The sequence below is a fragment of the Populus trichocarpa genome, chromosome 16 (genome assembly GCF_000002775.5).
Source record: "Populus trichocarpa isolate Nisqually-1 chromosome 16, P.trichocarpa_v4.1, whole genome shotgun sequence".
NCBI lineage: Eukaryota > Viridiplantae > Streptophyta > Magnoliopsida > Malpighiales > Salicaceae > Populus > Populus trichocarpa.
The window spans coordinates 2,727,519-2,755,109 of NC_037300.2; the positions used below are offsets into that span (position 1 = coordinate 2,727,519).

At 34.9% G+C, this 27,591-nt stretch overlaps 3 protein-coding genes across 7 annotated transcripts; 1 reads left to right on the forward strand and 2 right to left on the reverse strand.

Annotated features, from left to right (window-relative positions):
- Positions 1-1,947: 1,947 nt before the first annotated feature.
- On the forward strand, positions 1,948-8,389 carry LOC7483965 (uncharacterized). 5 transcript variants are annotated; one of them, XM_024587436.2, is made up of 10 exons: positions 1,948-2,088; positions 2,757-2,815; positions 2,912-2,971; positions 3,082-3,416; positions 4,026-4,241; positions 4,800-5,021; positions 6,127-6,333; positions 6,456-6,485; positions 6,608-6,820; positions 6,989-8,389. In XM_024587436.2, the coding sequence occupies exons 2-10, from the start codon at positions 2,779-2,781 to the stop codon at positions 8,030-8,032; spliced, it is 2,364 nt and encodes a 787-aa protein (XP_024443204.2). In that variant the 5' UTR covers positions 1,948-2,088; positions 2,757-2,778; the 3' UTR covers positions 8,033-8,389. The 5 variants fall into 5 exon arrangements, with proteins under 5 accessions (XP_024443204.2, XP_024443207.2, XP_024443205.2 ...); XM_024587437.2 differs by lacking the exon at positions 1,948-2,088 and adding an exon at positions 2,095-2,467; XM_024587439.2 differs by lacking the exon at positions 2,912-2,971.
- Positions 8,390-10,081: 1,692 nt separating this feature from the next.
- On the reverse strand, positions 10,082-14,224 carry LOC7468920 (glycerol-3-phosphate dehydrogenase [NAD(+)] GPDHC1, cytosolic). The gene is made up of 5 exons (XM_002323234.4): positions 12,799-14,224; positions 11,944-12,165; positions 11,218-11,465; positions 10,687-10,826; positions 10,082-10,356 (listed from the first exon to the last, which is right to left on the reverse strand). The coding sequence occupies exons 1-5, from the start codon at positions 13,451-13,453 to the stop codon at positions 10,212-10,214; spliced, it is 1,410 nt and encodes a 469-aa protein (XP_002323270.2). The 5' UTR covers positions 13,454-14,224; the 3' UTR covers positions 10,082-10,211.
- A 2,058-nt stretch (positions 14,225-16,282) lies between these two features.
- LOC7483966 (chromatin-remodeling ATPase INO80) lies at positions 16,283-26,807 on the reverse strand. Its single transcript, XM_024587402.2, has 23 exons — positions 26,450-26,807; positions 26,145-26,232; positions 25,538-25,922; positions 24,994-25,426; positions 24,681-24,881; positions 24,442-24,552; positions 23,351-23,781; positions 23,113-23,221; positions 22,949-23,029; positions 22,701-22,873; positions 21,992-22,117; positions 21,601-21,762; positions 21,466-21,523; positions 20,727-20,957; positions 20,437-20,583; positions 19,716-20,273; positions 19,344-19,601; positions 19,144-19,251; positions 18,424-18,518; positions 18,146-18,302; positions 17,768-17,965; positions 17,369-17,524; positions 16,283-16,942 (listed from the first exon to the last, which is right to left on the reverse strand). Exons 1-23 carry the CDS (start codon positions 26,507-26,509, stop codon positions 16,676-16,678), a joined length of 4,593 nt encoding a protein of 1,530 aa, XP_024443170.2. The 5' UTR covers positions 26,510-26,807; the 3' UTR covers positions 16,283-16,675.
- Positions 26,808-27,591: the final 784 nt, after the last annotated feature.

The window sequence follows — 27,591 nt, forward strand, 5'->3', positions numbered from 1 at the left end:
TATAAAAAAAAATTAACATTATATTCCAATTTTAACATATTTTTCGAATAATATAATAAGTTTTTGTGAGAAACTTAGCATTTTTTATATGAAAATAAAAAACCTCATGAATATTCAATTAGCATAGAATTTATGTATTTGAAGATTTTTAATATAATTTTATCGTATTTATTAATATTCTTATCTTTAATTATATATAAAATACTAAAAATTTGTTTTCATTTTAATTTTTCTTTTAAGATGATAATGAATTTTTTAAAAATTAATTTTTTTATCATATAATTAAATAAAAAATAATTTTATAAAAAAAATAAAATTATTAAACTTAATAAAATTTATAACCTGAGTGATAGATTTAATAGGATGAATCAGGTTAACCTAAACAAATATAATATATTAATATTTTATTAATTAATAAAATTAAATTATGTTTTTATTAATTTTCAAAACTAATTTTAGATTTTTGATTGGATTATATTAAAATAATTCTTATATAATTTAATCTAAAACTAAGTGATTTAAAGGTTTAACATCTATACAAAATTTATCAACACTAGTAATAATTTATTCTTGACCAATATATTTTTCTTAAAAAAATAAAAAAAAAATAATCCGTATTAATTTCTTGTAGTCCTGTAACACCTTTCAATTATCGGTGGCCCTGATGGTCTTGGTCTACTCTTAACCATCCGTTCATCAGAGTCAACAAATGGATGGCCCAGAATTCTGCCATGTGGAGTGCAGTGAGTCAAAAGAAGTCAAAATGGAAAAGAGATCATCTTTTGAAAGGCCCCACCACGTGCGAACAACTTTGCATTTTATTCCTGTATTCATCGTATTGATCCTCTAATTTTATATATATATATATATATATATAAATATTCATCAAATTGATTTTCGTACTATAGAAACATGGATTGAAATTCAATTATGGTAATGCAAGTTGTTTTTTACCTAGACCCCTCCAATCATTAACATTTATTTTTAATAATTACATCATATTTTTAGACTAAGCCTTCGTGCATCTAAATCAAACAAATTTTAAAATACTTGTAAAAAAATAAGTTATCTATACCAAAATTAAAGAGCCGAAAGAATTATTTTTATTAGACTGTGTTTGATATTGTTGTAGCAATTATTTTTCAAAGTAATTTTTACTTGAAAATATATTTAATTAATATTTTTTAATTTTTAAAAATTTATTCTTAATATCAATACATTAAAACGATAAAAAAAACACATAAAAAATTAGTTTAAGAAAAAAAATTCATTTTTTTTAAAACCCTGTGTGGCTGCGTAAACAAATGTAGCTCGAGTTCTAAACTTTAAAGAATGAGCAAACCATTGATTTTAAAAATTAATCACTAAATTATATGGCACAACACACCGAACAATGACCACATCTAACTTAGACAACAAATTTAATATTAAAGGTATACTTGTTTTATATAAAATACTTGAAAAATGAAAAATGATGTATATGTAAAATCTGTTTTTGATAAAATAATTTTTATGTGACATATTTTTCAATTGTTAACAAGTTTTTCCATAAACAAGGCTGAAATTATAGATTATATTAATTAAATGATAACGGTGATTATTAAAATAATAAAATTATAATGATAATAAAAGTGGTAGATTGATGTTGAGATAGATAAATAACAATGAATACTTACTATAGTTTTCAAATTACATTTTAAGTTTCAAATCAATGGCAAAAACAAAATTAGGAAGGAAGGGTGCATATTGTAACAAAAACAAAGTTACAGGACTTTATTTCACTTATGTAGCGGGTCCCACGTGCAAAGAAAAAAAACGGACACAGATTCACCCGTCTCTTTCTCCGACAATGCAAGTACAATATATTTCCCACTCTACCCTTTCAAGATATGATATTTGCCATTTGACCTTTTTGTCTCTCTCCCTCCCTCTTGTCCCTTTCATGGGCACGCTTTTCTTTTTGCTTTTTCTCTCTCACTCACTGGTTACTCACTCACTAATCTCGAGATATTGAAACTCTAAAAAAATATTATAAATTTTTAGCGTTAATCATTCTCGCGCGTTCAGCAGCAACAGTACAAGCTACAGGTTTTTTTTTTAAAAAAAATTATTTCATTTCCTCTGTCATTTTCTTTCTCCTGTTTGGTTTCCAAGAAAATAAAAAAGCCACGTAGTCTCCACTTTCTCGTGATTTCCTTCACATTTTCCAAATGGGTTTTCATTTTAAAGTGCAATGCTGGAGTTTTTTTTTCTCGAAATTATTTTGTGTTTTTTTTTTACTAAATCATTTTTAGTCTTCGTTGTATTATTGGTTTTTTATTAAAGTTAAAAGCATTTAAGAAATGTATTAATGGATACAGGCGTAGGTAGTTTGTGCTGTTAATTATTAACAGCGTCTAGTATAAGCCATTTTCAAGTTTATTTGTTTTTATAATTTTTTCCCTTCTTGAGCTGGTTTATGACTTTGGTAAATATATATGCCAATTTTTTTCCTTAAAAAAACTTTTTTGGGCTTTAATTTTCTGTCAAGTGATTAGAGTGTGGATTTTTCTTAATTTTTTTTTGTTTATCTTTCCTTTTTCGGGTCCCAGATAGTTAATTACTTCGATTATGTAACTTGTTTGTTTTTTTTCATTAATTTTTAACCCATTTAGAATCTTGATTTATTATATAATAATGGGTTTTCTTTAAACCTGCTTTTGTTACTTTCTTGGTGAATTTTTTAGTGAATGGTGATTTATTTATGTGAATTTCAGGGTAACCCCACGTTGAAACTTCATGGATTGGGATCTTTGGGGTCCACCAAATGATATAGGTATTGTAGTTATGTTTATTTTTTGGACAAACAATATTCCTTCTTGATTTCTAATGTTGATTTTGATGATGGTTTTCTAATGGTTTTCCTCTTCAGTGGCAGAAGAAAGCGGTTTTGATAATTCCCAGTGTGACTTTTACTTTGGTTATGTGTTTGGTACATACATGCTTTTTCCTAAATGACAAATCCTTTCTGACATTTTGATTGTTTGTGTGGATATATGTGCATGCAATAGTTCTTACTTTATTCGTTCAACAATTTCGTAGATGTGATAGAAGAAGAAGCTCTGAACGAGAAATCTTGTGTGCAAGTGCTGAGGATTTTGATAAAGAAGGCAGATACAGAAATTCTTGAATTTGAACAAGATTTGTTATCCTTGCAGACTGAACTAGCTTGGGTTGAAAATGAAGATTGGCCTGATATATGTTGTAATGCTTTGAGAGAAAAGATTGATTTCCTTGATATTTCAATAAAAAATCTGACGAGTAAAGACAAGAATGAAATCGAGGTTCGTTTACTGATGTATACACAACCTGTTGAGACACTGGACGAAATTTTGAAGGTGCTTTTCAGAAATTACATCTGCGAAAAGGATAAGCAGGTCTGATTCTTGAAATTTCTCAGCAGATATTTTGCCAATTTTCTGTTTTGAACTTGCAAATCATCATATAGGGGAATGGTTTAAAACCTCACATTAGTCTGAACACACAATTCCAACGTTCCAGTGAGTCTTATATGAACATGCCCCATGAGTTGGTTCTTCAGCAATCAGCAATTTCTGCTTCAAATTACCATTCATTTGATTAGGTAGCATGTCCCCGCTGTACTGATACTCAGCTAATTTTTGTAGACTTTCACTGGTTTTGGTTTGTTGTGTGGATAGATTACTGATTCTTCACTGCTCGGAGGTCCCAAGGTTAAATGATATGCAATATTTTTTCCATCCTCTGGTCACTTGGAGGAGTAGGATGTTTTAGTAGTTTGTCAAATCAGATCCCTTGGTTTGTAAGACCCCGGTGTTTGCATCAATTAAGAGAAGTTAATGTCTCTGATTTTTATAAATTCAAATCTCAAATGATCGTATGTTTTACCATAATCCTTTACTATTATGTCTTTTCTTTCATCGAATCGGAGGAATAACGCTAGCGAGGGCCATTTTATTCCTGTGACCTGATATGTGATAGTTATTTTTCCATCTCCTATTGAACAGCATAAGAATGCCATTGTCTTGGGTTCAAGCTCAGATGCTCCACAACATGCAACCAATGGTTTGGACAAGGAGAAAAGGTTGAGCAACTGCAATTTGGAAACAGTTACGAGTGAGAAAACCAAGGACTGCAGCTCTATTCCAACAGAACATTGTGCAATTTTGAATCCATCTTTGAATCTTCAAGGGAAGAAAACTGGCAATTCGATGGTCGTGAAGGTCCAGAAGCTCTAAACCCGCATGCTTTAGTTCTGCGCTTGATTGTTCTGCAAATTTGATGGAAATATGTGAAAACCCGTGGTTTCTGGTTCAAATCAAGGTCCTTTGTTCAAAGAAATGGGTATAAAATGGTTGCCTTGATACACTACAACCATTGAGTTTTCTTTAACTCCATTAAATTTCTGTGACCTGTCCGCTCTGCTGATGCATGTGCGTTGTTATAACTGTTTTTATCAAGTAGCATCTCTCTATGTTGTGGCAGTTCTGCTTCTGGACAGTTTAAGTTTGTCCTGCTCCTGAATTTCTACCCCCCTCCCCCTCCTTTCACACCCCTATACAACACACGTTCCCTTGTGGCCACATGTACATATGCATGGCACTTGGAATATATTTTGTTCTGTAGAAACTAGAGTTTGAAAGGAAATTAAATTGCAAAGTTCAGTCAACATAACATTGTTTTTCCAGTGTCAAATGATTAATAAGTAATGAACTACTGTTTCTTTTTTCTCCACTTACTGATTTGCTTTCTTTTCCTGCCATCTTATTAACAATGAACAGCTTGCAAGTTCTAATATCAAAGTCTCCGCCCCACAGTCTTCAGAAGTGGCACCTGATTACTCTGATAAGAAGAAATCATTGAGCTTGTGTATTCCAAGAAGTACTGGGAAAGGGGATGACAGAGAGCATGGCTCAACTCCAGAAGATGAGAAACTGATCCAAAGTTTGTCTTCAAAATCAGCATATAAGGGAAGACATAGTCTAAAACCGGTCAACGTTGAGGTTGTTTTCTGTAAGCTGTTCTTTTATATATTGTGTGATTTGAGTGAAGCTCGATTAGGACAAATTAATTCCATAACACTTTCCTATAAGGAAATAGTAACTACTTTTACAAGAGAAAGTCTATGGGATTAACGTCTTTGAGTACAATGGTAGAATTTATTATTGCTATAACTCATAAACAGTAATTACAATGAAATTTTAGCTTTTGCATGCATGATAGATATGTGGATCAGAGGTGCAGACCTGCGATGAGCAGGTTTGACACCTATCAATATGATGCCATCTGAAGAAGAAAAATTTATTACAAATTTACTCCTTAGCTTTCTTTTATTTTTACTATTGAGGAACTGAACATGGTTGTTTATTGGAATTAAAATAATCAAATGAGTTTGTTTCTCCATGTCTAGGAGGGTTATCAACGACATAAAGATAACAACATAGTAAGAATATTGGGAGTTTAGCCTCTATTAAATTACCCTATCTTTGGAGCACATGTTACTTGGATAGGAGCTGGTACCTGTACAAGAAATGTTATATATCAGAAGACAATATAGAGATGCTTTTTTATTACTATTAATCAATTATACAAAATATTCTTATTGCCAGAACGTAAATAGATGTAACTTGCAGAACTAATTCAAGGAATGGCTTTTTCAGAGTTTCAGTTTGGATTTGTAATAAGTATGATTTCTAGTTGCTTTAGCAACTTGTAGATTGTAACATATTCTGTGGTATAACCTAGAAACTTTTGTCTAAATGGAAATTAACACCTTTTGGAAATGACAACTGAAACCAGACATGAAGAGGGATTTTTGTCCGCAAGAGATTAGTTGTTGTCTGGTTTCATGATTTACTCTAAAATGATACCGAAAATAGTTATTTGCTGCTTCAAACTCTCATGACCCTCTTGTTCATTTCATTCATTATTCTTGTGTGAACCTTCATACCAACTTGCAGTTGTTTCTGTATATCTCCTCTGCCAAAATACCATGAATGGAACTTATCTAGATGCACATAATATTCATAGCTGACTATGTCAATTCCTGATAAATATCATATAAATGCTAATCTACATGTGTACTCTGTTTTCTTTGATACTGAACAGCCTACAGAAAATAGTGCAAGTAATTCCACTATATATGCTTCGGAAAATGCAGTCACCCCCTCCAATAAGGAAAAACTGGATGATTCAGATTCAATTGCAACTGAAGAAGTTGAAGAACACAGTTCTATATCTACAGTTGATGTTGTAACCTCAGTTACTTCTTCAAAGCCTGTGGTGAAGAAAACAGATCTCAGGAAAATAGTCAAGGTACCAGTATCTTGCACTTCCACCTTAGTTTTGGGCCATTATTTAGATTTTTTCATAGACTTAAACAACACTACCGTGCTATGATTGGCTAATAACTCAAGCAAAGTGAGCTATTTCTGTAGGTCAGCTTATTTACATGCAACTATAATCAGGTTAGAGGCATGCCGGTGGTTTTTTTTTTGGGTGGGGTGGGGGTGTTACGGGTCCGACTACTTTCCTCTCCGAGTTCTTACAGGGGATTTCTTTTTTTGTTCTTTCCTATTGCAATGAACAGCCTTCAAATACAGCTGCTAAAGATTTTGGCCCAAGTGGTAATAGGAATGCAGCACATCGCTCCAGTGAGAATAAAATGTTGGTGACGCCTGATCTGAAAGTAATTGGAAATGAGGAAGCCACAGGACTCCAATCTAGAGCTAGAGGCAAAAGTAAAACTTCGAGTTCATCTTCAAATCTGGAGGGCAGAAGAAATCGTCCAGGAACAGATGAGGTACAAGGTCTTCCTTTCTCATAGTTTGCATGATATGTTGCCTTTACTTGAAATCTTTGGTTTATACACCGTCCAAATTATTGGACATATTGTATACCGATGTTAGTGTCACATGTTGAGGTCCAACTTCATCCCTGCCTCTTACTCGTACAAATTTCCTTTGAGCAGCCTGCAGGTGCTATTCTAAAAATTGTTCGTGCAGAAGCTCTAAGAAGTCCAGCTGGCCTCCATGGAACTAAAGACAATTCTGATTGTGCGCTAGGTACTTTTAAACAGGCTAAGGGCAGCAACTCTGGTACAGAGCAAAAATTGTCTGAGTTTGCTCCAAAATCAGCACTGAAACGAACTGTGAAAGAATTAAAGATTGCTGTAGCTCATGATGTAGTTTCATTGAAGTCACCACGGAAGACAAATGGCAAAAAGAAAACTCCTTTAATTGTGAAGTTTAGAGAAACTGATCTGACTGACACTGAAAATTGTGCCTTGACTTCACTTTTAGAGATACAAGATCACGGAGGGAGAAATACAGCCAAGCTGCAGCCTGAGGAAGAAAAACCTATGCTGGTTGAAGTTCAAATGACAGAAATTTCTGCTGATGAGAAAAGGTCGAGCTTGAATTTGTCCTTGATTCGACAAAAAGAGAAGGGAAAGAGGCATATCAAGACAAATCCACCAATTCTCCATGAGATTGGTTTCTCTGAACTGATACTTAAAAGTTCATCTTCTATTTCTGAAAGCAATAAGAAACGAAAATCTGGAGCCGGCCCACAAAATGCCAGTTTAAACCAGACTTTGAGTAGAAAGATCACAAAAAAATCAGCAAGACCTGACAAGGGTGAAGCTAGAGAACACGGCGCTGCAACTTATAATGCCCCGAATTCAGTATCAGAGCCTCAGAAGAAAAAAAAGGTATGTGTAAATTTTCCACTCCCTCTGGGGACTGAAGATCCAACTGTTCAAATGGATTTATCTAGTTCACTTGGGGACACAATTGACGGTGCAAGCAAGGATGACCTTTCAGTTGAAGAGTCTTGCTCAATCTGTGATTCCAGTTCGGAGGTTGTGGCATCATTTTCTTCTGCTATGAGCACCTTGAGGAACTTGCCTTTAGCTGAACTGAGGACCATTGCAGGCCGACTTAAACTAGCCAAATTCAGTAAGCTTCGGAAAGCGGTGCTACTTGAACAAATAACAGAGCGTCTTGTTAATTGAAGAGCATCCAAGTCGTACATATCACTATCCGTCATTCTTCTCATTATTTGCTTCCTTGTCCATGTTTTTGTAGGTTTCTCTTTGGACCATGTTTGAATGGCTCCATTGGGACAAACCACTGCACAACAGGCCAAAGGTGTACCGCAATACCATAATGACCAAGCACATGTTCACTTGAGATATTGGCGTGTGTGTATATGAAAAAGGAAAAGTGAGGTTTTACAAATGGACTGAAGGCAGGCCTTCCTCATTTCAGGTCCAGTTTAGGGTTTCATGGAGTGCTTGAGTTTTTATTGTTATGTATTCGCAATCTTTACGCGAGGGGATGAATAATAATATGGCTACTGTGAAAACTCATTCTTTTAGTGTATAGCACTAGTCATAGTGCCCCCGCGATGTGATTTTTAAAACTTTTTTTTTTTTTGCAATAATTAAAATAAATATTTTTAAAAAAAGTTGATTTAAATTACAATTGTCAAAATTCCTTTTATATATATATATATATATATATATTTGACGGAATAATAATTTTTTTATAATAATTTTGTTATTTGAATAAAAATTTAAAAGAAATTGAATTAAATATCTATCTAAACTCAAATAATTTAATTTAAGTAGGAAAGAAAATGCATTTTTAGATAAATTTTCATTTTTGTTATTCATTTATTTCTTTTAATTTTGGCAGAAACATGCTTTTTTTAAAAAAAAAATTATTCAAATTAAAACTCATCATGATCTATAAAGTAAAAAATAAGTGTTTTTTTCATGTAATTGAATGAAAAAACATGAAAGAATAATTAATTGGAGAATATAAAATAAGAAATTGATGATAAAAAAATTAAAAAAATATGTATTTTATTCTCATTGAATATTTATGCATGTTCTTTTTTAAATCATACACATTAGTTTCATATATGATCATAAAAAGTGAATAAAACGCAAAAACATTAAAACTACAAGGACTAATATGAAAAAAACTAAAAAACTCAAGGATGTAAATGTATTATTTCACGCGATATAAAAATTGCATTATGGACGCACAATGCAATCAACGGTGCATTACTCTCTATGTAAACAAAGGATGATATTCAGTAAAACACCACCCTCGTTTCTCTTGTAGTGTTATTTTTATTTTATAACTATAATATAATTATAATTATTGTCTACAAAGGATCCATTATTACTTCTTAACTCTATGCTTTGAAGCTTGATTTTTATCCTAAAAGGATTATCTGTGTTTTTGTTAATCCATGCACTTTTCACCTTTGATGTGAGTTTTGAGTTGTCCAACGAGATTGAATTTTCCTTTTCCTTTTTGTAATTATTAGATGAAAATCTGCATTTAGGATTTTGGTGTTCTTGTTTTGTATTAGATCAATCCTACTTTAATAACTTTAACTATGATCCTTCCATTGCTCGCTGTTCAAATTGTATATGAATGTGACTCAGGATGCACTATCCATCTCTTTTTTTCTTTTCTTTTTTTGTTTCATGAAAAAACATGGTTATTAAACCGGTCTAACCTAGCAGGTTAACCTGATAACCCATCACCATGGAACCTGACTTGGATTGAATTTAATTTCAAATCAGTTTGAAAGTTTAATTCGGTCAAATTTAATTGTGTCAACTCCAAGAATTTCTTTTTATTTTTATCCCAAATGACATGTTTTAGATTTCTAAAAAAACATCTAAAATGATGTTGTTATAAATTCAAATCTTGAACCAGGTTAGATCTCGAGCCAAGTCGAAAAACGATGTTAAGAAGAGAGAGTTGTCGATCCTAAACTATTGAGGTTGATTGCTCCTAATGACTGTCTTCTTGATGATGGACAACCTCTTCCTACTGCTACCTAGTAGACATAGTGAGGTATTCAAGGATCCCTTTGGATTTTGCCATAATTAGTTCTTCATGGCTTGAAGTCCTGGCCATGTCAAGTCAAATATGTCGGTGCAATGTCGAACTCCAAACCTTCTGAATACATGGAGGTTATAATTTTAAGCTCAGCAAGTGTTCCACAAAAATAATGCAAGATGCTGAAATCAATCAACTAATTAAAGGCTTTGAGCTTTCATAATACTAAGACAATACAGAATACATTATAACAGCAATGTGTTTTTATTCAGAGGGTTCATTCAACAATTTCTTTTATATGTTCTATTAATTCCTTCATGATAACTTTTATTGGCAATGCAAAGTAGCCAAAGGTTGGCCAAGAAGAGAAGGCCTGTAGAAAGCATGGCTTTGTGCAATCTCTATGCGTTCCCGAGGATCATTCAGTGTTTCATCCCTTAGTGCTTGGAGGATAGCTTGTGATGATTGCTCCCTGAATATCCACATATCAAACACAAATGGAAGATTAGATTCATTACTGACAAGAATAAACTGTACCCATTTGAACAAAAGATTAAAAAGAAAATGTTGTAGAAAAGGTGTTTATCAGCGTAGCATGTAGCTCTGGACTAGGAATGAGATTTTCTACAAATTTCCAGAATGTATATCAAATAAGTACAATAAGAAAGCAAGACTCGTGCAACTGCCAGCCATGGCTTCAAAAAATAAGTCATCTCTGCAGGCCTCGTAAAATTGAATTTTTTTTAAAATCTATCTAACTTGTTGTGTTCGATGATAAAGTTGCACTGCAGTATGAGATTACCTTATTATCAGTATTTTATACAATGTTTTCAAGATCGGGCAGAGTTCAACAGGTGCAACAGATTTCTTTTCATCAGGATGTAACACACTCAAGCTTGACTGGCTCAGGAGTTCATAGAATGCTCCAACTGCCGAAACACCCTGCAATGAGAAAAACATAACAGACTCGGAATTGTTATACCCAGCTAGTTTGGGATTGAGGTAAAGAATATCCCTCAAATTGAGCTTAGGATGTTATATTGGTATGATGATAAATGTTCCATTACTAGCAAATCCATGAGATCAGTACAGCAATCCTGAGGTAGCAAGCAGGTTAAACCGCCACCTCAAGTGCATAGATTTTTTTCTCTTCTTTTACCCGAAGGTCATTCATAGTTGAAAGAGACATTTAAACTGAGTTTGAGAAAGTGTAACGAACTATCTTCCTTATGTATCCTAAGTACTACCACAATCTGAACATACAATATCTCTCAGAGTGAATGATTCCATCTCATAAAATTTGAAGATAGTGTGTCAAAATGATATTCAGTACCTGAATCATTCCTTTCCCACTGATGTTATCACCAATATCCCGGCTAATTTCCCCTTTGGCTAACATTTGGCCATACCATGCATTACGACCCTTTAACAAGGTTACATATGTGTCCGCCAGCAAAGGCCCTGCAAGCTTCTCAGGTTCTTCAGCCAATAGATGAGTAATAAATATCATCTCTGATGTACAATGTGCAAAGTAGACTGACTTGCTGGTAGCACTTTCATTAGTAAGGGCTGCTACCATCCCTACGAAAATCAAATTGGAAAATTGAGTTTGCAGATGCAAAGCAAAAGGTTAATGTTACAAGCATTTGTCATTCATTTTGCTTATTGTTTGTAATAATGTGCAGACATACAGCATGGTGTTCAGCACCATGCTCAGAAACAATTCAAAATTGTTGAACCAATACGATTCAAAATTGCTAGGCTTTAGTAATATACACTTGATTCAGTTCATTACAGAATTTATTGGTAGAATTACAGAGTTATGGTGTGATGTTATGGAACCATTCTGTAAAAAGACAATAATTGTGATGCTTTCAAGAAGGCATTACACAAACTGCATCATTAACCATGTTTTCATATCCTTGAATCGATAGCTAGAGATAATGACCAGGCAAGAACCAGGTAACCTCTGGAGTCTGGCCATGAATCTATAGGAGATATTGGTTTGTGTAGAAATAGAGTTTAAACATTTTTTAGCAAGAAGAAAGTCAAAACTCACCAGCTCCAATGGCATAGACATTCTTCAGGCCACCCATGACTTCATGAGTGACAAGGTCACTGTTGTCCCACACAATGAAATGGGGCTGCCTTAGAAATTTAGCCAGAGGCTTTCTCCACTTATCAGCTCCACATATTCGAGCATTAGCATATTCCTTGTTGTATATTTCTGAAGCAATATTTGGTCCACCAAGATAAAGTATATTCTGCGTTGGTACTCCAGCTACCAAGCACAAACAACATAAAGATGAGGGCAAATTTTATTCTGAAGTGGAGAAAATACTGACAGAAAAGGATTAGAATGCAGGGTGGACAGAAGAATACAGAATCACTGAAATTTCGTACTTTGAGGACTTCAATTATAAGCATTATCAAATGATAGAAGAATAATTTATTATACAATTGGATGGGAAGGATGCTTGCATTTGAATAGAATCATTCATAACAGCGAAAGCTAGCGGATGGGGACAGTTTGACCATAACATTGTCATTGTTAACAGCATACAGCAAATGCTAAAGATGTAGATTTGTAAAGTCTTAAACTTGAATGAATCTGCAGTCAGAAGGGTTTGTCATAAGTTTGGTTGGCATGAGTAGAACGGACACCAACGAAACAAAGAAGCTAGCTGGCATTGTTCACAAGTATGAACAAAGCTGTTGAACTAGTTAATAAAGCTTTTGATCAAACAAGTAAAACCAGACAAAGAAGCATGGTGTGATCATAAAATTGCAAGAGATAATTAACAAAATGTTGCATTATGATTTATGAATGAGAAGGCAAGAAATTTTTTTCTTTTTAAACATTCTGATTCGACTTCTTCCGTGTGCTTTGAGACTCGGATAGAAGAGCACTTACTCGCTCTGTTAATCATTTGTGTAGGTGTGATTATATGGGGAACAGGTTCTAATGCAGCTTCTATACCCTTCGCCAAAGAGATGATGATGGGTGTTGTGATTCTCTCCTTCCAATATTGGCTAATCTCTTCAAACACCTCGCGTGTCTCTGTGGAAGGCACAGCATTTACCACAATATCAGCATCCCAAACAGCCTCTTGCAAATTAGTCACAACCTTCAAAGGACAAAGTGGTACATCAATCATGTTCAAGCAAAATCCATCCTTCAAAATCTCATCAGCAAATAGAGTCCGATCGCCTAGCCTGGCCTCAACGTACTTCAAATATGCACATCGCCGGATCAACCTCCTCAATACATCCTCCCTCGAATTGATCACTTCAAAGAGATGCTCTGCTGTGACTCTATCAACAGCCCTTCCAGGCCTTCTCCATATCCTGATTTGGACCTTCTCTCGGAACCGACCATAACTATCCTGCAGCAAAGCTGCAAAAACACTCCCCCAAGCACCTGCTCCAACGCCGACAATTCTCAGAGGATCACCATCAGTCTTGCCTAGAAGGCTTCGAAGCTCATCAAGCTTCTCTTCTAGGCCATTACAATTTTGAGCAGACCATCCATTACCGTGATGATTCATTGTCTTAATACTTCCAACCATCTTCTTCTAGCAACAATAAATTAGCAAGATCGAACTGTGTCCAATAGAAAAGGTATACTCTAATGGGTATCAATATTGAAATTTCATCAACTATACCAAATTCTAAAATCAGCCCAACATTGATCCTGGTATAGATTTTGATCTCACAACTCCAAACTACTCAAATCTTCCCTCGAAAAAACCAAGTCCTGATTACCAAGTTGTCACCTTGCATTAAAAATGAAATCTTTATTGGTAGATCTTATTACCTAAACCAAAACTAATTTTTCATTCCTCTACTAAGATTTTCAAACCAACCTATTAAGGAAACCTCTAATAATTTGACACTAAAGTACAAAACAAGAGAAGAGGTGGAAGAAATACACGAACCCTTCTTTCATCTACTCAATTAGTACATGACAAAATGAGAAAAATCAAACCCTATAACTTTGTTTTGTCCGTCTGAGTTTGTTCATCTACCCAGCTATAAACTTTCAAAAAACAAATAAATATATATAAAGTCAAAAACACCGACCTTATCTGTTAACAACAACAAAGCATGTTCAGTTCCTACAAGTCATTAAGACCCGACAAAGTTTTGGCAGCAAGGAATTCAACTTGCGTTGTTTGAAGGGAAATAAATCATGCATGAAAGAATGTGATGTAAAGTGAAGTGACATAAAAAGTGCATGGGAGGTGAGAAAGGGAAGCAAGAAACTGGTGAAAGCAGCAGCTTCAAAATTATTGACAGAGAGGCATGGATGGGTACAGTTGAGTTGAATTGGCAATGGAGACATTGCACCAGCAAGAAAGCATTAAAGATTTTGTACGCTGCCATCTTCCCCAACGGTCATTAATATTGGATTACCATGGTCTGCCTTCCCTTGCCCCCCACGCGTCCCTTACCTAATAATGAGAAATTTAATTAACCATGTAGAAAATTGGAAAATCAATTTAATCCTATCAATGTATTTCACATTTGTATCAATTTAATACACATATATGATAAATTGAATTTACATATCAATCTCATCGAGGAGAAATCAAATTAGCTGTGATTGCTGTTAAAATTTAAGAGGGTGATTAACGTAGTTTATGTTTCTGTTTTTATATTTTTTAAAAATATATATTTTTAGCATAAAAAAATAATAAATTAATGTTTTTCTAATATTTTCTTCTTAATTTGTGTAATTATTTGTAAGCTAACATTAAAATTCTATCACCTCAAGAACATCATAAGACTTCCCAATTTGGAACCAAAATGTAGACATTTATTACTATCATGCTGGCACGAGTTTCAAACCTTCAACCCTACTCAGGAATTTCATGTTTTAAGCTCCTTCACTGAGAACAAGTTTTTCACTTCTTATAGAATGTTTGGGAGGTATTATTTATTTATTTATTCTGCAGTAATTAACCAAGAGGCCATGCAGCACTGGCTACCTAACTTCTGTTGCCCATTTATTGAGATTAATTATACCATCCGCCATATCACTCATACTTATTATGGACCCACTTCTTGAATAACAGGGGAAACTTATATGTATATCTCTCTCCAATCATGCATAATGAAAATAAATATTAAGAGACATGAAAAAAAATCTCTATTACATGCAATAATACCTTTTATTTTGTAGATCACTATGTAAATATTACTTAGTTTTGAATTTTTAAAATGGTTTACCTTGAAAAAAAAATGATAAGTATAGAAAAACTTTACATATAAATAGATTTTTTCTAACCAAGTTTGAGCCTAAATTATTCATGTAAAAACAAATTTTTCATGGAATAAATGACACCTCAATACTTAAATTAATTTTTGAGTCCTTAAACCTTATAATATATAATATAGCCTCCCTTGAAAAATATAAAGAGTTTTCATTGTATATAATATAATATATAATATATAGGTGACACTTTTCATTGTAGTAACCCTGGCTAAAGTCTTAATTGAAGTTGTAGTTTGTACACGTCGTAGCTCAAAAAATAAAAGAATTGATATAAATAATAAACAAAAAAAAAAAGAGGAAAAGAAAAGAGAGGAAGGGAGGTGAGTTAGTTTATTAAAATCCTCAACTAATCCCTCAATTTAATTTAATTTATTTTATTTTCGAATCAAATTTTAAAAAATTTTAACCGAGTTTACACTAAATCACCTTCTTGTCACCTTGATTATTACAAAAAAAAATCAATATGAAAAGATAAAAAAACCATAGATATAAATTTAACCATTCTTGTTTTTAAAAGTAACAGTCTTTACATTATGCTTTAAAAACATAAAAATTAAATTGTCCGCAGTCAATCTTACAATAACTAATGAATTTTAAAATAAAAAGATCATTTTACCCATAATAGCAACTTTATTGATTTTTTACAACGTTATTAAATTATCACATATTTTAGAAAAGAATTTATATTAATATACAATAAAGTGTCAATATGTTGCTAAATTATTCTACTTCAAATCAATAGATCAAATTTTTATAGCAAGAATTAATGAAATTTAATAGAATTTATAGATAATTTAGTTGGATCAAACTTTAGCAGAAGTAATAAAAATTTCTAATAAAAAAGTCACATTGAATGGAATGAATAGCGGAACATTTCAGACACTTTCACCCTGTTTTGGCTCATCTCAGGTAATATGAATGAACATTTATCCTATTTTTTCAACTTGTAGATAACGGTGTTATCATCTATCACCTGCTATTCTCAGGTACGGATCCCTTGCGAGTAAACTCAGACCAGGCTTTGAATTCCTTTCCACCGCCACCATAAGCAGAATGGTTTGTAGCATGCTGGGTCATTGACACGGAACTTAGAGAGGGAAGGAGGGGAAGGGAGCATTACTGGACCATAAAATGATTTCTCATTAAATAATTGTTGAAGCTAAGTTCCCCTGCCAACAGCATTTTCTGATAGTGGGCGTCGAGGTTTACAAGACCTGAAATACATGCTACTGCACAAGGAACAGAGAATAGACCCACCTATACATACCCGGATCTGTAGAAATAATTAGTTGACCTAGAACCCAAATCCAAAAAATTGTATATACACAGTACCATATCGCTGGGTTTGCTTTTTCTCAATGCTGCCCCGGTTTCTTCCATAGCAAGACTGATTTGCAAAAGGTGGAATCAAAATACCTACTCTGAGATGAGCAACCAGGCAACCCAACCCTTGAACAAGGTGTCGCGGCCGTATCAATGGATTCAACCTTCTGGCTGCAGATTATTATCAAGCTCAAGTGTTAGAATATGTTGAAGCAAGATTATTTGTAGGTGGATATTGGATCTGTGATGAATCGATTGAGGGTGTGGCAGTAAATGCTGGTTCGAGTTTCTCATTTACACTCTTCTTTGGCCTCTTCAACCGCTTGGGTCTCTGTGACTGTGGCTCAGAATTTGGAAAAGGATCATCCAGTTCATAGTCCATCGGTGAAGAATTTGGTTCATTCTTCTGTGAATTCCTTGGCTTTGATGTAATCTGCTTGTCAGAAGCAGCTTTCCTCTGCACAAGAGATGTGCTTGTTAATAAAAACAGAAAGCAACAGATATACAGAACGTTGCATAGAGGCCAACTTTTGAAAGCCAAAATATCACGAACAAAAACAGCAGCTTCAGTAACTTTTTTGACTATCATCCACACAGCTCACTTTCACGGTCTGAGGCAAAAGAATATGTAAGGTAAATTTTACCTTGAGATATCAAGGCTCTTGCATGCACTGACCCGAATTTTTCACAAATAATAAGGGTACTTGAGAATCTCCTCCTTTTCACTTTTTTTTTTCACATTTATTCAGAAGAGGATGTTGTTCTTAAGGCTACTAAATGGTATATCTCCACAAAGTTGACACATCAATGCTGTTTCAAAATGTAACGGTAGAAGAGAAATTTTGGGAGTGAATCATAAAAATTCACTTAGAAGTCAAAATACCTTATTGCTATTGGGTGATTTCAATTTCTCTGCATCCTCGGATTGTTCATTTCCCGTGCCCTGAGCAACAGTTTCTGTCAAATCTTCGAAAGTTGCATCCCCTTCAGCATCTACCCTTATTGCCTTCGTTGGTTTTTTCTTTTGTCTATCCCTGGCCTGAAAACAGCAATTGATAAAAAGATGATTGCATGTTCTATAAGCAACTTAAATTTAATGCTACTTCTATCTCTGTTGGTCACTTTCTAGCTCTTAAATTTACTTTTCCTTTTCTGGTGAATACTCTAAAGGCCAGTTTTGCAGGGAGAAAGGGGGCAAAAACTCTTATGCCAGGATAAAATTATCAGCAACTTAACCAAGTTCTTGAAAAGAAACTTAGAACAATACAGATATAAACCTCACCTGCAGTGGAATTTCTCTCAACTTCTGCTCCAGCTGGGCATCATCCAGAAGCAAGGACACCACATCCTCAGGAGCCAAGAGATCATCCTGAACATGACCACCTGTCATAACAAGCTGCTGCACAGTATTTTTCTGACTTGCTCTTTGTAAAATCTTTTCCTCAACTGTCTCTTTACAAATGAGCCGGTAGACAGTGACCTACACCATGAAAGAGTTCAGTGTTATTCAGAACTTAAATAAAACTAAGCCAAGAATTATAGATATGGCTAGAATTAGAAAAACCATTTTGTGTGTGGACGCATAAAGCACATTTGAGTAGAGGGTTTCTCTGTAAACAAGGAAGAAAAAAAGAAAGAAAACAATCAGGAGAGAACTAACATCCTTCGTCTGGCCCAGCCGATGTGCTCTATCCATTGCCTGTAAATCTAGTGTAGGATTCCAATCGCTTTCATAAAAGATAACAGTGTCTGCAGCTGTCAAATTAATACCCAACCCACCAGCTCTGGTACTTAGCAAGAAAACAAAAATATCATTCCTGCAAATCCCAATAGTAAAAAAACAAAAAGAGTTAAGAACTCACAACATTTCAAAATGAGAAAGCACCAATAAAGGAATGTTCTTCAAATCAGTCACCAGACAGCAAAGAAAATACCAACCTAAGCTGGAAGTCTCTGACCATGTCCCGACGATCCATAATGGTGGAAGATCCATCAAGTCTAAGATATCTATATTTCCTATAATTCATGTAGTCCTGTGATTGCACATGAGTTAGCAACGAAACAAACTTTCTAAAAAAAAATGGGACAGAAATAGCGCAAATTACGTTATTTAAAAGCAAAAAGCAGAAAGGACGGGCATGGCGATAGATAACATAATATGTGTGTGTGTGTGTGTGTGGCACTAAGAAGCTATTTCTGAACATGGAAATCCAAATAAATACTCAAGTCATCATTGAATGCGACAATCACCACAGACCATTTATGACATAAACAGATCATATAATATGAAGTCTTGCTGTTGATTATTCTACACCATGTTCCAACTGACCATTGCTTTTCTTAAAAATCATACTTGTTTTCCTATAGTGAATGCTGGATTAAAGCAACAAATGCAGGCCAATTATGTGGACAAAGCTTGTCAAATATATAACCAATTTGGCTGAATTGGTACAGCTGTAGATCAACAAATAAAAAGAAATAACACAGCTGTACAACAAATCATAAAAACAAAGAAAAAAAACTCACTGTTTTCCAAATAAATCAACTCAACCATGCCTTAATCCCAAAAATTTTTCTACAAGATCAACAGCAACCAACTTCTCATTTACCTAGTAACCTTTCAACCACTATCATGAATAACTGATAAAACAAAAATACCTCGAGAATATTCAGCATTTTTGTCATTTGAGCAAACAATAGAACTCGGTGGTTTTCTGCTCGCAATCGTTTCAGTAATATATCAAGTGTTTGAAGCTTTCCAGAATCCTACATAAAATACAAATACAATCCAAATATAATCATTAGAAAATACAATTTTGAGTTAAATAAAAGGACTCGAGAATCAGAGAGGTTTGCACCGTGAGCAACTTTGCAGGGTCAAAGCTCTGCATGGGGGGACAAGAACCAAAAATCTTGTATGTCAACTGAAGGGCAGGTTGTGAAACAGGTAGTTCAGAATCAATCTCCTGAATCAAAGGATGAAGAGGCTCTGGCTTTCTAGGTCCATTAAATGTGGATGTGCGTGCAAACCCAGTTAACAACCTCTTAACCATGGGTTGGTGTAATTCTTCCATCATTTGGTAGGCAAAGTTTCTATCTGAGCATTGGCCACCGATCTATCAAAATGAGAAAAAATCAGTATACTAATAAATTTTCAAAGGTTAACAGTTCTTTAATGATAAATGGGAAAAAAAGAAGAAGAAGAAGACAATCTGAGAATGCGGATATACCGGTGGTGCTCTGGTCCGTGGGATGAACGTGTAAGTTGAGTGGAGAAGTTTGATGTTGGACAGAAGCCTGTCCTGATGAGAATTAACTAGAGCTTCAAATGGAGTATCAGCAGGGCCTGTTGCCATTTTCCTCCTTAGGATATCTGTCTCAGATCTTGATGGCATCAATAACATCCGTGTAACAGCTCTAACTTTATGTTTTTCAAGGTAATTGCTATGGTCATTTTCTATGTCTTTCATGAGCAAGTCCAAGATTCCATCCAAAAATCGCCGGCCCCATCTCATAATAAAAAACAACAGCCTCTCCATAAATGAACTAATTGCCAAAAATGCAACCTCCGCTGGGGATAAATCCATCAAATGAGAAAAACCAAACGTCCCACTCTTAATAAGCAAGCTATCTGAGCTATTGTCCAGTGCAAATACAGATCGATACACATTTTCTGATGAGAATATATTAAAATGCTTTTGAAATGACTCTCTGCCAAAACCACGCCCAATTGCTGAGCAAAGTACCTCAGAACTTTGGACAATCTCATTGTGGACTACTTTTGGAATCTGGGTGGGAGAAGAATGGTAGTGTCAACAAATATCATAGCTATTGCTTTGAAAAGGAAACTGTTGTTGTAACCATTGGACACAGACTTTACTCTTTAACTTTAGCATTTGTTAAAATACCATTTTTTTTCTAAAACACAAACAAAACAACTCAAGAAAGTACCTTATACGTAATAGGATTTCGACCTCCTGAATAATGTATGTCCTCCAACTCCCCAAAAGGAGAGGGCAGGAAAGAATTAGGAATCTCTCCAAAATAGAAATATGTGATTCCCTCATTCCTTTCAAACAACTCTGGATGGTTACAAACCTACCATCATGCAATTAGAACATTCAATTTTTGGTACAAAAACAATAAAATAGCATATTATTCAAATATTCACATAACATAATTGCATAATGTATACATTACGGAATTGAATATGAGAAACCCCCAGCAAATTAGTAGCATACCTTTCTCAGCTGAATGACTATGTTCATGAGATTCATAATTTTCTTCTCATTAAGATGTCCACGATTGCTATCAAACAACTCAGCAAGAGATATCTTGTTCTTAATAGCTTGATAGAAAGCTTGTTGTCGAGAGCTCAACTTGCAGTGTACAGTAACTTCTGTTTTCCTAGTTAACTCAGAAACCACATCTTTCTTCACACGTCGCAGCATAAAAGGCTTCAGAATTGCATGCTGTCAAAGTAAAGAACAAAACATAAGTCAACTACCTTAGGGGGGGAAACAGCAGTACAAGTTCCAGAAAGGGTAAGAAAAGGTAGTAGGAAGATCTTTCTTATGACTAAAAAAAGTCCACTGCATTGCATTCAATCAACACAGAATTCCTCTAACCAGCAAGCATAAAAAGTTATGAAGTTACATATGGTAGTGAATGAAATCCATGGACACATTGGGAACACATGAAAACCAAACAAAAACAGAGAATTGCATTTACTTGCATCCGTACCTTCCTCTAAAACATCCAAAGCCTCACATAAGACCCACACTAGTTCACAAGAATTTGAAGGATCCATGAGGCAGTTCATTATTTTAGAACAGTTTGATGTTGTTCATTTTTTGCATGATCCACTAGCATGCTGCATCACATTCTTATTGTACAGAATTATGCAGGATGCACATCTAACAAACAATTTATTGATCGTGGAGGCAATGGAACCTACAAAAAGCAATAAATCATACTCACCAATCTGTTTAGCTGGTGCTCATTTAAAGTACCTCCATGTTCTGCATGATTCTCAATTCTGATAACAAAATAGAAGTTCGATTTTAAGTGTAGCATGTTCAAAAAGCAAGCATTGACTGCAGCATAGAAACATACCCTTTAGAAAACCACTCATTGAACTGTTCGTGGCTGTCAAATAATGTGGGCATGATGAAATGTAGGAGGGCCCACAATTCTGCCATGTTATTCTGAATTGGTGTACCAGTCAGCAGTAGGCGATTACGACAATTAAAACTGAGCAGTGTCTTCCATCTTATACTGTCAAAAGTATCCGGTCATCAGATGAGAGTAAGAGCATAACGTGTTTCTTCTCTCCTTTTTTATGCTTTGGAAAGACAGAAAATAAAAAATCATAGGAAGATTTCCCTTTGACATCAAGAGTTTGAACGGAAGAAAAAAGCAAACTCATTCAAACATGACATTGCTCTTGAAACAATGATTAATCAGAAAATTATACTAAATGAACTCTGGTTATAGAGTTGAGAACCTGTTGGCACTCTTAATAGCCTGGGCCTCATCTAGTACCATATATTGCCATTTCACACGCCGAAAATACTTCTCATCAGACACTAGCAATTGATAGCTGGTAATGAGAATGTGAAAACCAGCCTCCCTGACAAGAAAGAAAATGATCGGTTACTAATGTCACGATAAAGTGTGGCAAGTGCTTAATTTAGTGACATGAGAAATAGAACAAAAAATTATTTGGATGATGTATCTTAAAAGCTGGCTTAAGACACGGAATGGAGTGAACTACAAAAACACTCCAAGGCTTAGTTTGTAGGAAATTAGTTTAGAACCCAAAACTCTAATGCTTCCAAAGTGCTTGCAGATGCGATTTTATATGCATATTGGTTTTCTTTTATTTGTTTATAGTCAAAAGAAGTTGATATTCCAATGGCTTTAACCTATTAAAAATAATGCAGAGGAGAATGCTACTTTGATACTCCTGTCTTATGCCAGAACTCAGCCCATAAGTTCAAAAAATTCCTAGTCATGTTAGAAAAAACAGAACCCTATATGTTCCTAGAAATCCACTGGAAAAAAAATCCAGAAAGAATAAGTATGATGTGGTCCATGCAAGCTGTACCTCTTTTATATACACGTAGAATATATCCAATTATGTGATCCTCTCCATTGAACTACCCATTAATCTATCTTATGAAAGCGATAGATAAGTGTTACAAGAAAATTACCTTCGATAAAGGCGTTTTGGATTAATGTTTTTCCGAAGTACCATCCGCTCTTGAAGCCCACCCCAATATGGAAGGGTTTTCAAGTCAGGGCAGAAACGACTGATTTCATCAGCCCAGTTATTCAAGACAGAAGCAGGAGCAACAATCAGAAAAGGACCCCAGATATTTTTTTCCTATGTGCAGCAATTAAGTTAGTATGAGACTAATAAGAAAAAAATTCTGAAATGTACCATGACAAGAATAATCACCTCAGCCAAATGAGCCAAGAATGCCATGGCTTGAATGGTCTTTCCAAGGCCCATCTCATCAGCCAGTATACCATTTAAGCCCTGAGACAACATGGACTTCCACGAGATGAGTAATGAATTCAATAGAAAAATATTATATGGTACTGATGTAGAGTTTCCGTTACCTGCTCATAACAATTAACCAGCCACTGAAGACCCTTCAACTGATATTCTTTAAGGCTGCCTTTAAACAACTCTGGTGTCTTAACTGTTGATGTAACAGGCATGGTGGAGCTGCAAGTAATGGTCATGATAAGCTCATTAAAATTATGCCAATGTTCAAAAAGAAGACACTGAAAACAAAAAAGAATCTTTCACAACTTGTTACTACTAAGAAGAAAGGGCAACCTAAAAAAAACTTACGGTGTCTGCAAATCAATGTTGCTAGATCCTGCAACTGAGGCATCAGTTATAGGTCCCTCAATATCAGCAACTTCACGCAGCTTTGAACACTCACTATCAAAAGCACTTGTTAACAGTTTCTGCTTGGAGACTGCATCTTGAGCAGCTTTGAGAGCCTCTTTTCTCAATTCAGCATCCTCAGGATCTTCTTCAGGATCAGGTCCAGCTTCAGCAGTGCTACAATCCATTACTTGATCATCTGTCTTTTCATCTGCAATTGGCAAAGCTTCTGACGGCTGTGAATTTGGTTTGTTTGACATGAAATGACTGAACAGTTCTGTTTGTTGTATGAGAAAATTGAGCCTTTGCTGCTGTCTTTTTGCTTCCCTGAGCTCTTGTTCACGCTTCAAAGCTTCTGCAGCTTCTCTTTCCTCCTTTTTCCTCACCTCTGCCTGCAAGGCAAGGCATTTTCAATGTTGCAAACAGTTAGAGAAGCAATTAATAAATAACCAAAGGAAACAAAAAGGCAGGGATGACTTTTGTAGAGCAGTTTTTCAGTTGTTAGCTTGAAAGTTATATCACAGAAAAATATTAATCACTCCGCTTAGAATCAGATATGCCAGTAAACTGTATCCCACTAGAGCTCCCAAAAGAAAAAAAGATTCCACCAGATTAATAACCAGGTTGTTTATTCACTTTCCACCGGCCCAAATCGCTAAAGATAGGAGGTTTTAGGTTAAAATGCTCAATCTGCATATATGTAAAATGGATTCCTCACAGGCTAAATTTGGAACAGCCTTGCTGTCAAAAATGTCAGATGAAGCTACCGATCTAAAGATTAGAATCCACGGCCCATGCTGGCAAGCTCAAGACTTTTACTGTCATACCAGCCAATGACCCAGGATAATAACTGTGTCAGTTTCAGCGCACACCTTTAAAACCTCCATGGACAGATTAACAGAAGCCACAGGGAAGAGATGAAAGAGTTTCCATGGGCGAATGTACTCTTATAACATGTTATATTTGGGACTCTTAATTGTGATATGGCATATACTGTAGAAGACCATTATATGAAAACATAAAGAAAGTTCAGCAAGAAAACAGAAAGATACCATCTCCTTATCCACTCGCTTCCAAAACAGTAGCATGTCTCTAGCTAACTTCCTAGTGCGAATTGCAGCACCCTTCATTATTTTGAGTGATCTGCTAACCTTCAATTTGACCTGGAAAATAAAAGCAACTGTTACTAAGATATACAGAAGTGTAGTACTATAAAGCTGAAATAAGGAGATCATCCATAGATGAAAAATACAAGAAAAAAAACTGCAAAAAGCACATGATATATACATGCCTCTCTTTGACAGTTTTCTGAGAACCTCTTTGCATCAATTAGTTGCTTCCGATGAAACGTAGTGAAAATCCTATGATGCTTAGGTATATCTCTTCTCACAATGTTTACCCAAACTTTACCAATCCTTTCCATTTCCTCCCTCTCAATAACAGAAGGGTCTTTAATTATTTTTGGCTTCTTAGGTAGACTCCGCTCAATAATCTGCATCTCGGGAAAAGAGATAATAAAAAAAAAATGTCATCAACCGCTCTGCATTGGAACTAAATGACACTTATTCTCATAGCTTACTCATAGTTCAAAATTGAGCACAAACCTCATATGTGTCTCCTTTCTCCAAAACTTTAACATAGTAAACCTGCATTACACCGCCCTCTGACAAAATAGAGCGTTTTATATTTCCAGCTGCCCCCTCTGGGATTGAGGAATTCAATGCCTCTTCGGATATCTTGAGACTGAATTTCTCAGCAGAGTTAGAAGCTGCCAATGCCTTCAACCTTCCCTGAAGTGACTCGTATTGTAACTGGGGCTCTCCCATTCCCGCTCGGCTTCTAAGTCCAAACCTTTTATCATTGGCTGTCATTGCTGCCAAGGAACCCAAATCTAAGGTGCCCTTCAAGTAAAATTCCTCCACCCGCATATCTGAGAAGCTTGGTAAGTTCAATGATGCCGCCAGCTTATCATAAGAGGGGGGTATCCTATAAGTGACACCATCCCCAATATCCAAATAAGGAGGTTCATAGTATATTCTGCAAAATATTTAAAAAAAATTACCTTTCCAAGCAATAAAAAATGAATATAGCCATCATGCAAGTATTCGAGAATTTATACATTCCAATGCTCATTATGCTAAGACATACTTGGGCGTGAACTCTGGCTCATGATAGTCTCCGCGTTTTGATGGTACAATGTCATTGACCCATTCAGATGTGGTTTCCATATCATATAAACCCCCTCGCTGCTCACTTCCCAGCTTCCTAGTTTTAGAACCACCCAAACTGCTCTTTGGAACGGGAATCCCCATCCGAGGAGGAGGTGCAGGACTTGACAAGGAATCCTTATACCTCCTTTTGTACTTCTGGATATGTTCTCCTAACATTGATCGATACTGTTCCTCAGTAATGCGTGCCCCCGAATATCCGTCTTCCTCCTCTCCCTCACTGTTGTTATACCGCCTCTTTCTCTTCCCTGAACTCAATTCCCTCTCCGATAGATTCCCATTAACAAATTTTGACATTGCTCCACCTGTACATAGCCAACCACATTGCACAAACACATAAATACACTTCTCTCCAGCTCAATTCACCTCCAAAAATCACAGTTTTTCAGAAACAATAGACTTATACAAACAATGAGTTTATGAAACTCAACAGTTATTAAGCGTATAGAAGCAAAAAATCCTAACTGGTTCCTAGTAATTCCAATCAAAATACAAAATAAAACATTCAAAACAGTAAATTAAGTTACCTTGGCTACCTCTGCTCTCATCCTGACTACTATTCCCATAATAATCAAATTCATCATCTGGTTGTGGAACTCTGAAGTTCACCAAAGACTAAAAACAAGCAACAAAAACCACAATCCAAAATCCACAAAATCAAACATTAACCAAAAACACAAAGAAAATGCGAATTCAGCACATTTCAATAAACCCATCTTCCCAAATCCCAAAACTAACTAGTTAATCCAATCTAAAAAAGAAAAAAAGAGTAAGTTATTCAAAAAACTAAAAAGAACCCAATTGAGAAAACCAAAAACCCATGTGAACAAACCTCAAGATTGAACAAATTGGAGTAAGAAAGCGAGTCCTTGGCTTGTCTCCTGTTGTCCATGAAAGCTTAGGCTTTTGAAGAACATACGACAGACTTATGTTCTGTCTCTCTGTTTTTTTAGAGAGAGAAAAGGAAAAGATAAAATACGAAACCCTAATAGGAATTTTGTTCTTAAGAGAAAGAAGAAGAAGTGAAGAGAGTAGAAAGGTTAAGGGGGTGCGTAGGATAGTCAGCGAAAGAGAAGGACCGTGGGTGACACAGACGGTGTAGGAAGCATCGTGAGGTGCTAACGTGCGCCGAGTGGGTGCCATTTTGTTAACGTTTTTCTTTTAATGTTTTTTTCCTTTCTTTTTGTTTAATTTTAATTTTCGAATTAATTTTCTTTAGGCCTTCGAAGTCGACGGAGATTGAAGAGATTTTATTCTCTGGGAACAGAAGGGATAGGAGACAGTGAGAGGTTGGGTTTTGATGCAGTTGACTGTAGATTAGAGGAGTCCTGATGTTTGCGGTACTTCTTACACGTGGCAACAAACACCCAGCAGGGATTAGAGAGCCCACGGAGTTTTTGTTTTCGCGTTTAAGATTTGAGAGCTTATTGCTGTTTGTTTCAATGTTTTAAAGCGTTTTAAAAAATATTTAAAAAAATTTTAATTTTTTATTTAATTTAAATTAATATATTTTTATTATTTTCAAATCATTTTAATAGATAGATGTCAAAAATAATTTTTAAAAAATAAAAAAAATATTATTTAATGTATTTTAATACAAAAAATTATTAAAAAAATAACCATAACTACACTTTTAGAGTATTTTTCCCTCTTCGTAGGAAATCTAGACTCGATTATAGATATTTTTTCTTGTTTTTTTTAAATAATTCAAGGATAATTGTTTTTAAAATATTTATATTTAACTATCAATGAGATTTATTGTAAAATTCAATATTTATATGTATTTAATATTAATTTTTCGCTGGTTATTATTGTAAGAAGATATTTTTTTTAATTAATGGCCAAGCCCGAAAGAAAAAAGCTTTCCTCTCCAAAACTCAATTACTATGAGATCGAGATGAGAAAGGTATAGCTCGTTCCATTGTCATCCTTAGTGGAGCCTTGCATGCTTCCAAGCATCCATTTATTAAATTA